Source organism: Callithrix jacchus, chromosome 14, assembly GCF_049354715.1.
Source record: "Callithrix jacchus isolate 240 chromosome 14, calJac240_pri, whole genome shotgun sequence".
Classification (NCBI taxonomy): domain Eukaryota; kingdom Metazoa; phylum Chordata; class Mammalia; order Primates; family Cebidae; genus Callithrix; species Callithrix jacchus.
Genome location: NC_133515.1, coordinates 22,502,823 through 22,515,617, shown reverse-complemented (window position 1 = coordinate 22,515,617; position 12,795 = coordinate 22,502,823). Strand labels below are relative to the sequence as shown.

The 12,795-nt window shown below is 44.0% G+C and overlaps 1 protein-coding gene across 2 annotated transcripts in view; it reads left to right on the top strand.

The window, feature by feature from the left end:
- The first annotated feature begins 878 nt into the window (after positions 1-878).
- Positions 879-12,795, top strand: part of TMEM87B (transmembrane protein 87B) — a 63,577-nt gene continuing 51,660 nt past the window's right edge. For both annotated transcript variants that reach the window (XM_054244733.2, XM_054244731.2), the window contains exons 1-3: positions 879-1,072; positions 4,901-4,961; positions 10,309-10,400. In XM_054244733.2, the coding sequence (XP_054100708.2) occupies positions 908-1,072; positions 4,901-4,961; positions 10,309-10,400 (318 nt within the window). In that variant the 5' untranslated portion in view covers positions 879-907. The remainder of the gene's footprint in view (positions 1,073-4,900; positions 4,962-10,308; positions 10,401-12,795) is intronic.

Here is a 12,795-nt window from a genome sequence, read left to right as displayed (position 1 = left end):
CCCACTCAGTCTCCCCACTCTACCTGGTTCCGACCCGGCCTCCCGCCCCGCCTCCACATCCAGAGCCCCACCTCCAACCCCGCCCTGTCCCCCCCGCCTCCATTCCGCCTGGTTTCGATCCCGCCTCCCACACCGCCCCGCCTCCGCACTCCCGAGCCCGCCTCCAACCCCGCCCCGACTCCACACCCAGCCTTGTCCCGAGCACCGCCTCCCGCCCCGCCCTGCTTTTCACGCTCTCGAGCCCCTGCCTCCCGCCTTCACTCTCCGGAGACCTTCCTACATCCCCGCCCTGTCTCCTCACTCCGCATGGTCCCGAGCTCTGCATCCCTCCCCCGCCCTGCCCCGCCTTCACACTCCTGAGTTCCGCCTGGTCTCCACACTCGGGCGGCACCTCCCTACCCAGTCCCACCTCCGCACTCCGGCTGCCAGCCTTCCCTTCCACGCTCCGGCTCCGCCTCTTATCTCCACGCTCAAGCCCCTTTAGCCCCGCCTCCACGTCTCGGTCCCAACTCCACATCCTGGTTCCCATCTCTACCTTCCACGCATCCTCGAGCTGCAGGCTTGGCCCGGCCCTGAGCCCTGAGCCCTGAGCCCTGCCTCCCGGCCGTGGGCCCGCTTCCCAGGCCTGCACCGCGCCTCTCTGCCCAGGCCCAGACCCGAGCCCAGGCCCAAGCCCAAGCCCAAGCCCAAGCCCAAGCCCCAGCCCCAGCCCCAGCCCCAGCCCCAGCCCCAGCCCCAGCCCCAGTCCCAGTCCCAGTCCCAGTCCCAGTCCCAGGCCCTCCTCTACACCCGAGTCCGAGCCCGGCGTCCCAGATCCGGACCCGCCTGCCTGGGGCGGAGCTGCACCAGGTGCGGGCTCGGGGCGTGGCAGGCTTCTCAGAGCACCAGGTGCGGCTTCTGGGTCAAGATGGCCGCCTTCGGCAGGGCCGGGGCCGGGCTCCTGCCGTACCGTCGCTGCTACCTTCCACCCCGGGACCCGCTGCTGCGCGTCGCCCTCTGCCTCCTGTGCTGGGCCCCGGCGGTTGTGCGCGCCGTTCCCGAGCTCGGGGTCTGGTTAGAGACAGTCAACGACGTAAGTGGAGTGTCGGGACCGAGGTGTGGCGCGTCTTGGGCCCTCAGGGCCCTCACGGGGCTTCACTTGACCCCGGGCTTGTTCACCTGGCCTCAGCCGGGCCTGCTCCGGGTCCCCTAATACCATCCCCGAGCCTTTCGTCTGTTACGAGCGGGGAGCGGAGAGCAGCCCCTCCGGCCGGACATAGGCTGCGGGGAAGAGCAGTCAGGATTGCACATGGGACGGCTCTCCCGTTTCAGAGCTCGGACTGTTTCTGAGGGTCACCATTCCCGACGCCCAGGCCCTCATTCTGCTCTGACATGTTTTGGCTGGATCAGGTCCTTGTTTATTCAGACCTAAGCCCAGAATCTCTTGGCACATCTAGCAGCGTCTTTGGGATTCTACTCGTCCTGTCCGGACGCAGCCACAGTGGGCTACATCCCTGAGGCCGCAGGGAGGACTTCCGCGCTTCAGTTTCGGCATCACTTGGAAAGCGAGTCTGCCGCTTCCTTCTTTAAAAAAAAAAAAAAGAAAGAAAATTAAAATGAGGGGGAAACGTGCGGTAGTCACCCTACCTCTATTTCTCTTTTCCTGAGTTCCTGAATTTCTCTACAGCTCCTATCACAGTTCCGGGAGTTTATGAGTAAGAATGTGGGTGTGTATGTGTATGTGTATGTGTGTAGGTGGGGCAAAACTTGTGATTAGGGAGTGCTTGAAAGGTGAATCTGGAGGCATGAGTAGGTGGAAACTCTTCTTTCCAAGGAAGGCTATTAGAAAACTTGGCATCCAGTAATTAATTAGAGGAGATGATGTGGGAGGGATGCAGGAGCAGAATTATGGAAAGTCTTGCAAAAGAGACAGAAAGTCTGTAAGAGGCATTATCTCCTGCTTCTCTAGGGTCAGCTGACTCATCCAGCAATGTTTGGGATGGGTATTTTCCATGGACATATGCAATAATATCCAAGTTCTAAAGATGAGACTTATATTTTGGTTCCCTTAACCAGAAAAAGAAAGTAGTTCCAAAGACTACAAATTCTTCCCACAACACAAAAGCTACTCATAGGAACACGCTGAGTATCTTTCTGGATCTTTAAGACTTAGTGCAGCCATTTCCTCCAGGAGTCTTCCAGGTTGGTGACTTGTTTTGTGCACCAGATATATAGTCTGCACATTTCCGTTATTTAGTTTCTCTGAACGGGGAAAAAGCAAAACTCGGTGAACTACTCTCATGGTTTCCTGCTGCTACTATAGTGAATAGTCAGTGTAGCTTTATTGGAAGTGAATCAGCTGCATTCATATTGTTAGATTATTTGAACATATCTGTAAAGATCTTTGCCAAGTGTACTTCTTCCTGCATGAGGAAGAGAAGTTCGCTCCTTGAGTGCTGTGTGACCTTTAGTCTAATTTTACTCTTATGTGACCCTGGGCCACTAGAAGTCTAAAAGCCCTTCTCTCCCAAGAGTGGACTTACTGTTTTCCTCATTTCAAGTTGTCAGAAACAGAAAAGGAGAGTGGTGGGGCTTTCTCTCATTTGTATAATTCATCTAAACATGAATTACAGGATCAGATCTGGAAGTAGAGGTACCAGTTAAGCTACTGCAGAAATTAGGCAGGAAATGCAGAGGGCTTAAATTAGGGCCATGGTGACAGGGATGGAGAGGAAGAACTAAGTTTGATGAATGTTTGTGAGATAAAGTAGGCATGCCTGGGGATTGGGCTATGGAAGTGGGGAACTGGAAGGAGCCATGGCTTGGGTACTGTAAATGGTACCACCTCCAACCAAGGTGGACAGTGTAGGAAAAGTTGGTGAGCAGAGAGGACTGTGTCTGGTTTAAGACAGATGTGTCCTTTGGGAGGCCGAGGTGGGTGAATCACAAGGTCAGTAGTTCGAGTCCAGCCTGACCAAGATGGCGAAACCCCGTCTCTACTAAAAATACAAAATTTAGCCAGGCACTTTGGCAGGCTCCTGTAATCCCAGCTACTTGGGAGGCTGAGGCAAGAGAATCACTTGAGCCCAGGCAGCAGAGGATGCTGTAAGCCAAGATCATGCCACTGTACTCCAGCTTGGGTGACAGAGTGAGACTCTATCTGAAAAAAAAAAAAACACACACACACACAAAAGAAAAACCAAACAGGTGTGTCTGTTGGACAACCCCCAGCGAACATGTCCTTTAGGCAGTTGGGTATGTGGATCTGGAGCTCAAAGGAGGGATCCAAATTGGGAATTTTATTGTTATTATTGTTGAAACTGTGTTGGGGAGGGGGAAGAGGGTAGACCACTTGTCCTATCAGTAGTTTTTTGTTTTTTTAATTTCTTTCTTTTTTTTTTTTTTTTTGAGATGGAGTCTAGCTCTGTTGCCCAGGCTGGAGTGTGGTGGCACGATCTTGGCTCACTGCAACCTCTGCCTCCCGGCTTCAAGCCATTCTCCTGCCTCAGCCTCCCAAAAAGGTGGAATTACAGACATCCGACACTATGCCCAGCTAACTTTTGTATTTTTAGTAGACACGGGGTTTCACTGTGTTGGCCAGGCTGGTGTTGACCTCCTAACCTCGTGATCCACCCACCTCAGCCTCCCAAAGTGCTGGGATTACAAGCGTAAGCCACTGTGCCTGGCCTTTTTTTTAAAAGTTCTAATCACTTATACATTTAACACAGTTTCTAACTGTAGGACTTTTATTCTTGAGGAGAGAAGACAGTAAATAACTAATCAATTATTTGATTTTAATTGTGGAAAGGTTATGAAGAAGAAAGGGGGCTAGGGATTATATAAGGGAGGGCCTGGCCTGATATGAGCCACAGTGGAAGAATTCCTGCAGAACGGACTTTTGAGCTGGGCTTTGAAGGGTAAGAAGGAGCCAACTAGATGAACAGAGTGAAAGGAAGGATTTTTAAGTAAAATTTTTAGGGTGACCACTAATCCTGAGGGCAGCAAAGAATATCATGCTTTTCAGGAACTGGAAAGTTGCTGGAGAGTTGGGCAGGCCTTGATTATTCAGGGTTCTATAGGCTACAAAAAGAATTTTGGTCTACTGTAATTGCATTGGTAAACCATAACAACTTGAAGCTGGGAGAGGGGGACAGTTCTTTATCAAACGTATGTTCAAATTGACACCAAGAGAGCAGCATGCAAATGCAGATAGTTCATGTCATGTCTGAACAGCACTAATACTGAAATGGGAGCATCTTTTACCTCTTTTTTTTTTTTTGAAACAGAGTTTCGCTGTTGTTACCCAGGCTGGAGTGCAATGGTGCTATCTCGGCATCTTTTACTTCTTATATGTCACTGGCCCTTGCTGAGTCTGCTAGAGGCAGGAGCCCTCCTGATCCTCATGGTAACTGCAGGAAGTAGAATCATGACAAGGTTTTTTGTTTTGTTTTGTTGTTTTGTTTTTGAGACAGAGTCTCGCTCTGTTGCCCAGGCTGGAGGGCAGTGGTGCAATCAGGGCTCACTGCAGGCTCTGCCTCCCAGGTTCAAGCAATTCTCCTTCCTCAGCCTTTCAGGTAGCTGGAACTACAGGCACACGCCACCATGCCTGGCTAATTTTTTATATTTTTAGTGGAGATGGGGTTTCACCATGTTGGCCAGGATGGTCTTGATCTCCTGACCTCATGATCTGCCTACCTTGGCCTCCCAACGTGCTGGGATTACAGGTGTGAGCCACTGCGCCTATCCATGACAAGGTTTTAAGCAAGTGAGTGATTTGATCAGATTTACATTTAAAAAAATACTCTGCTCAGAGAGAGGAGTGCAAGGATTAGGACTCTGTATGTTGTGGGGTACAACTACTCTTAAGCAGTTACGAAATAAACTTTTTAACAAACTCTTCGTATGTTTTTTTTCATTTTAGAAATCAGGACCTTTGATATTTAGGAAAACTATGTTTAGCTCTACAGATATCAAGTTTTCTGGTAAGTATAATAAGATAATAAGATACATATATATATAAATAAACGCATTAATGTAAATGAATATAACATGTAATAAACTAAGCAAATGTTTTGTTTTTAAGTGGTTCTGACATTTTAAGGTTTTGTTTTGTTTCAGTCAGGACTTGGTTATTTACAAGAGTGAATTTTTCTTTTCTTTTTTTGAGATGGAGTCTCTGTCACCAAGTACAGTGGCACACTGCAACCTCCGACTTCTGAGTTCAAGCGATTTTCCCATCTCAGCCTCCTAAGTAGCTGGGATAACAGGTGCCTACCACCATGCCCGGCTAATTACTGTATTTTTAGTAGAGACGGGGTTTTACCATGTTGACCAGGCTGACAGTGAACTCCTGACCCCAGGTGATCCACCCACCTCAGCCTCCCAAAGTGTTGGGATTACAGGCATGAGCCACTGCACCCGACCCACAAGAATGGATTTTTCTGAACCTCTTTTAGAAAATATAATATGAATCATTTTATAAAAATTATAATTAATGTCTAATAGACAAGCAAAAAGTATTTGGTTTTTATGAAATTTGACTTTGAGTCTCAGATTTTTTTTTTTTTTTTTGAGACGAAGTTTCGCTCTTGTTACCCAGGCTAGAGTGCAATGGCGCAAACTCGGCTCATCGCAACCTCTGCTTCCTGGGTTCAGGCAATTCTCCTGCCTCAGCCTCCTGAGTAGCTGGGATTACAGGCACGCGCCACCATGCCCAGCTAATTTTTTGTATTTTTAGTAGAGACGGGGTTTCACCATGTTGATCAGGATGGTCTCAATCTCTTGAACTCGTAATCCACCTGCCTCGGCCTCCCAAAGTGCTGGAATTACAGGCGTGAGCCACCGTGCCCGACCCAAGTCTCAGATTTTTAAAATTAGATAAATTGCTTTATGAGCATATGAATGTCATGATTGTGATAAACCCTTTATGGCCTTGAAAATTTTCAAAATGTACATATCCTTACTACTATAAGAAGTAAAAATTGCTGGACGCAAGCTTTATAAAAGTTAAAATATTCATTAGGTAGAAATTGTCTTTTCTGTGTAAATACTGATGTACAAGAACTACCAAGGTTTTTCAAGAGTTTCACTGGGTTTATATTGGATCATATTCACTGTGGCCTAATCCCTCTTATTGTTTCTAGTAACCTAACCAAGGAAAATTGGTTGCCAGAGTTAAAGTCTCAGGATAAAGAGCAGTTTTTTGCTGGGTAGAGCAAACTGACTTCCACAGGATCCAAAGCCATGCCTCTTTCCTCTTTCACACAACATATCATGCTCCGCTCATTTCTGCCTTTTATGCAGTCAGACTAGCCAGCAGTTAGAAAGCGGAGGTGGTTTTGAGCAGCTCTGTAATATAGATCATCAGTGGTGATAAGAGCTTGGTAAGAGGAAAGTGAAGTCCAAGGTGGGTGAGAAAAAAAAATTGGCATCTGTTTATTTAATGAATTCATATCTCCAAGTCTAGACAAAGAAGATTGAAAAGAACCTCAGTCTGGTGCTCACAAAAAAGTTATATGGGAAAAAAAAGTAATGTCAGCCACTGAAACACAGCATTTGATTTTTACAAGATCAACCTATGAATAGACTACAATCAAGACATTGTTATTAACTTATCGAAAGAAAGAATGGAACAGCATGAGAGATTTAAGAGCAAAAGCATAGTAAAACTAGGGGTTAGTCAGGCAAATGCTTGTCATGTCCAACAGCTTTGTTGGGGGAGAGGTTTTCTTGAACCATGACCACAGCTATGACATGGGGCTGGCAGGTGTGGATATAGCATCCACCTGAGCCTCCTTGTTCTGGTATCATGCTCACCAAACCACCTTCTCGTCTGTATTGGGGCTCCAGGAAGGCATGCTGAAGGGAAAGAGTTGATCATTACTAGTCCAGTTTACAGTTTCTGTTCATTTTAAGTGAGTGAGTGAACATTCTCATTTACACATCTACATCAGTAGTCATGAAAGTGAGTAACTGAGCATTCTAATTTACACATCTACCATTGGGAAAGAATCTGTGTTTTCACAGAGCCAGATTTTAGTGCTTGTAAAGCTGAGGACTGATGTCTTGGATATATGTCCATGCTGTTTGGGAGATCAGATATCTGGCTTTTCTTTAGGCAACCTCTTTTCTGCTGTCTCATTCAAGATGCAGTCATGTGGAGTCTGTGCTAAAACAAACAAACAAACAAAAAACTCTCAATGTAATTCACCATATTAACAGAATATAAGAAATGTACCATGTGATCTTCTCAAAATATACAGAAAGAGCATTTGAAAAAACTTTAGCACCCATTCATGATAGAAACTCTCAGAAAACTAGAAATGGAAGGAAACTTCCTCAACCTGATAAAGGACATCTATGAAAAATCTATAGCTAACATCATACTGTCAGTTATTCCCAGATCTATAAATTCATTTTAATCCCAGTCAAAATCCAAGCAGGCTTTTTGTTTGTTTTGGTCGGTGAATATTATTAATTTTACGTTCTTGAGTGCTGGAGGATGTCGTAGTCTTTTAACAGCTTTGTTCTAGCAGACATTTAAGTTCCTTGTGGGTCAATTTGATGCTTTCCAGTTTTCTTGTTAAGTTATTTTAGGATGGTTCTGCAGTAGCCTTTTCTCTAGGGCAAACTTAACAGTACTTCTGTGGTGTGATGTTTCTACTTGTCTTCTAAATACCTGGTATATTTACTCAGGCCTCTCTACTCTGGCTAGTAGAAACTCAAACAGTTCCCAGCTCTGTGTGAGCTCTGAGAATTGTTGGGCTTGTTCCCATGCATGAGCAGGCTGCCCTTCAGCCAGAAACTTCAGGAGATCACTATGCAGACTGCTCTTTCTCTTTCTTTATGTAGCTTCCATCTCTTGGGTACTGTACCCCAGAAAATCTACCAGCCACAGTTTGAACTTGAATCTCTGGCCTCAGTTCAGTTTCCCTCTTTGTGGTTATTAGTCTTTAAGATGACTCCCAATGATCCTTGCTTCCTGTTATTCATGATCTTGTGTGGTCTGTAGGGCTGTAGGGCCCCACAGGTTCTTGGGGTGTCCCTTATGCTGTGCTGAAGTGCAGGATCCGAGAAATAAAGAGACAGGACACTGAAGAACTGGTGAAGAGCATCTGGACTCGGGGGTGGGGGGCATGCAACCTATGAACAGAGATCAGTGGGGACCACAGATGCCCAGAAGCATCTGTATTTATTAGGTACAAGCAGGGGCAGGAGAATAAGTGAGGTCATCATCTATAGGCTTAGTGATAGGGCATATATAATCATGTGAATCACAAGCGAGGAGGCCACCCTATTATGTCACCTGGGCAGAGAGGTGGGCCATGTGTAGTAGGGGGCCGTGTCGTGCACAGTAGTAGAGGGTCGTGTACAGAAAAGGGGTCCACCCCCATTAGGTCACTGAGGCAAGGAGATGGGCTGTGTGCAACAGGTGTCGTGCGTAACACTTCTTCTCTGGGGGCTGGAGACTTCAAAGGATTTCTAATAGAAGAATACTGTAAGCTAATGCAGTGGGAGCTGACAGACTGCTCTTCTCTTAAGATATTTATGGGAGGATGATTTGAGCTAGCGTAAAAGTGAGACAAGACTGACAGGGTGTACAGCCACTGTGACTGGTCACACCAGAGGGGTTTTTCTCCCTCAGTTATTTCCAGGATCTCACGAACTTACCACAGGAACTGGATGCAAGATACTACAACTCCTTTATCAGGAGGAGAGGCTCTTGCTCCAAGTCTGCCGTACAGCGTATGCCCTTTCAGGCAGGGATGCCACCGCCGGGGTCTTTGGTTCTTGTCCTGGTCTGGATGTTTTCCCATATACTGCTTCTGTTCTGTGACTGCTCTAGGCATTCCTCCTACTGCAAACTACTATATGGTTGTATAGAAGGATTATATAAATCAGCACTAAATTTATCAGTACAGCTCCAACTACAATACCTATATGATTATATAGAAAGATTATATAGAACTAAGTATGTTAGATATAAGTATTAAGTATGATTATATAAGCTAGATATATGTAAGCAGTAAGTTATACCTCAGGCACTAATTTTATAACCGAATATATGATTTTATATAAAGGCTTATATAAAGGAAATAGCTGAGTAATAACATTGTAAACTAAGATATTCTTCAGGAACTAATTGTGCCTGAGGTCTGGACAGTTCTCCTTCCTCAGTGCCCATCGCGGGTGTTACCCACAGTAGTCCTCTAACACATTTTATCAGAGTTGGTCTGAGTGACTGACAGAGCATGGTGGAAATAATGGCACATCTTTCTGAGGTTAAGTTATAAAAGATACTGTGGCTGCTTCTTTGCTCTCTCTCTAATCACTCACTTTGGGGTAAGCCAGCTGCCATGTTGTGAGGATGTTCCCGACAGAGCTCTCCTTAACTCCAGACTTAATGCTTTTCAGTCTGATTAATTATGTCACCCTCTTACCTGGATCATTTGGAAGAAAGACCAAACTCCTTAGCAGGGCATAAGACCTCATCAATTTTTCCCAGCACTCTCCTCCAGCATCAACTCTTTCTCCTTCCCCAGTCTGAGTTCTAAGCATAGCAAACTATTTTCAGGGGGTCATAGTCATGCTGTGCTTTCACTCACCCTGGGCATTTACACATGTAGTCCACCCTTCTCTTCACCTGGCTGACTCCTGCTTTTCCTTCAGATTACAGGTCTCCTCTTCCAGCAAGCCTACCCGGAACCCATTCTTCATGCTCCCCTGGGCTATGATAGGTGACTTGCCCGGAGCTCCCTTGACTGTTCTCAGCCCCTTGGACTATTAAAAGTGCCTGCGTCCTTCCTTATTTCACAGCTAAAGCTTTGTCAGAGACTTCAAAGTATATATGTATATATTTTATTTAAATATATATTACATATTATATTTAAACATTAAAAAAAGTGCCTGTTTAGTTGTTAAAACTCTCTCCTCCAGTACCTCTTAAGTCATCGACAGGCATTGTTTTTGTTTACCCTGATAGCTCTTCCTGGCACACAGGATGGGGTCATTCAGTGTATTTGAATGAATATGAATGAGAAAAATGTTTGAGAGTGAAATAAGCAGTAACTTAGCATATCAGGCCACTGAGTTTATTTAATATTAGACTTATAGATGAAACGAGCATTATTACAGCAGCTTTTGGTTAATATTAACAATTTAATGCATTCATCTGTCTCATTTTACCGTGACTTTTGGGAGAAATTAGGTAATGTTTTACCTCATTGTTACATTAAAGTAGCCTATTTTTAATTGCATTCTCAAAACCTTAAGTTTATGCTAGAGTGTATGTATTATTCATGTAAAACGAGACTTTCTTTTTCTAAACAGTTAAGTCATTCCATTGTTCTCGGCCTGTGAAGTTTACCATAATGTGGCATTTGAAGTATCATACCTGTCACAATGAGTATTCTAATCTGGAAGTAAGTAAAACACAAGTTTTTAATGTATTAAAGAGACGAAGGAAAATTATGGGTATAAAGATGTATTAGCTCATCAAGTGAGGAGGCTAGAAATAGAGATTAGAGTTTCAGAAGTGCCACAGAGTAATTTTGGGACTTATGGCAATAAACAAAGGTATGTGCTTTCTGAGAAGGCTATAAGCCTTTAGTTGCCTTGTGTGTTATGAAAAATGTTAGTAAATGTCTAAATTCAGGCACGTATGAGTCATTGATAAAGACGCTGTACAGACAAATAAAAACTTAATTTGCAAAATAAGTTTAAACAAATTAATTAAATTGCAGAATAACTTCTTAAAAAATTATAGGGAACCTAGAACTGTATTGAATACAGGTAAATTTAGTAAGCCCAAGTAGATTTCAGAAAGAGGTGAGGAAAAGGAAGGAGATATCTGGGGAAAGGCAGAGGAGACTGAGAGAGAAGGAGAAAATGACTGTGCTGAGGAAGGCTTCTCCTGCACCTGACTCTGAAGTCTGGGTTCCTTCCTCCTGCAATGTGCGCTGGGCTCTCAGCAAGGTGTTTCTCTTGATGATTCTCATGATGGATGCTTGGGATTGTTTGCTTTTCAGATTCTCAGTTACCTGTTTGGCTTCTACTTTGAATAATATATGGGTTTCCATATTTTAATTTTAAAAAATTTTATTATATATGTATATATGCATATACCAATGCATATACATATACGTACATATACCTATACATGTATATGCATATAAATACTTATGAGATCTCACTCTGTGACCCAGGCTGGAGTGCAGTTGTATGATCATGGCTCACTCCAGTCTTGAACTCCTGAGCTCAAGCAACCCTCCTGGCTTAGCCTCCAGAGTCTCTGGGATTATAGGCGTGAACTATTGTGCCTGGCTTTCCATATTTTTATTAGCATTATCTTTCTGTTTGGATTGAACTATGCCATTTTCCTTGAATACTGCTTTTTTGATTTTATCTCTAAATATTTTACACCTTCACACTAAATACTTCAATGTATATTTCCTAAGAACAGAGATATTCCTTTACTTTTTCACAGTATAATCATAGAATTCAAATTTAACACTGATATGTAAACCTTATTAAAATTTCGCAGCTGGATGTGGCTCACACCTGTAATCCCAGCACTTTGGGAAGCTGAGGTGAGAGGATTGCTTGAGCCCAGGAGTTCAAGACCAGCCTGGGCTGCAAGTGAGACCCTCTCTCTACAAAAAATTAAAAAATTAGCCAGGCACAGTGGCATGTGTCTATAGTCCCAGCTATTCAGGAGGATCCCTTGAGCCCAGGACTTCAAAGTTGCAGTGTGCTGTGATTGCACCACTACACTCCAGCCTGGGAGACAGTGAGACCTTGTCTCAAAAACAAAACAAAAAAATTCACCAGTGTCTCAATAATGCCTTTTATAGCAGGTCCCTCCCGCACACACACTCCACACCCCCCATACAGGAACGAATTCAGGGTCACATTTCATTTCCTTTCCTTGTTTTTGTTTTTAGTTCCTGATAATCTGGATTTTCCTCTCCTTTTTGGTGTGTCATGACTTTGATAGTTTTGAGGTATACAAACCATTTGTTTTTGCAAAATGCCCCTCAGTTTGAATATTTCTGGTGTTTGTTTATGATCAGATTCAAGTTACACGTTTTTGACAGAAATACCACAGAATACTGATTTATCTCATTTTTGGTGATGTTAATTTGGTCAGTTGGTCAAGGAGGCGTCTGCAATATTTTTCCATTTTAAAGTTACTACTTTTTGTTATTAACAATAACTTGTGAGGAAATACTTTTGAAACTATGTAAATATCTTTTGGTGTTCATCAAACCTTCAGCTGCTTGTTTTAGCATCTTTTCATGTTTCTTGCCTGATTAGTCAGCCATTACTGTGCTGATTGCTGAATGGTGATTTTCTAGTTCCATACTTTCTTCTTCACTTACTAACATTCTGCGATAGGGATGCCCTGTCTCTACTCCCCTAACCAATCTATCTTACCTGTCAGTCATCAGGTTGGACTCATTGACTTTCTTTGTTATATAGGTCATAATCTGTTACTGTTTTTATTTATTTCCCAAAATTGTCTCATATGTGGTCTGGGGGAACCAACTTCACTTTTTTTGATGACTGGGAGCTGCCGTTAGGAGCCTGGTTCATTCATCCCTTCAAGGATGCCAGGAACCTCAGGTAGTTGTGTAAATGAGCGTCTCCTCTGCACTCAGCTACCGTTGCTGTATCTTATTGTCTGCTTTCTCTTTTTTGTAGTTAAATGCTGCTTTCTTATTCTGTAAAATCTTACATAGCATAAAATACAAGTAGCCCTAGAACAAAGTAGTATTTTTATTTCTCTGAAAACTATTTTCTTGTGGTAGTATCTTA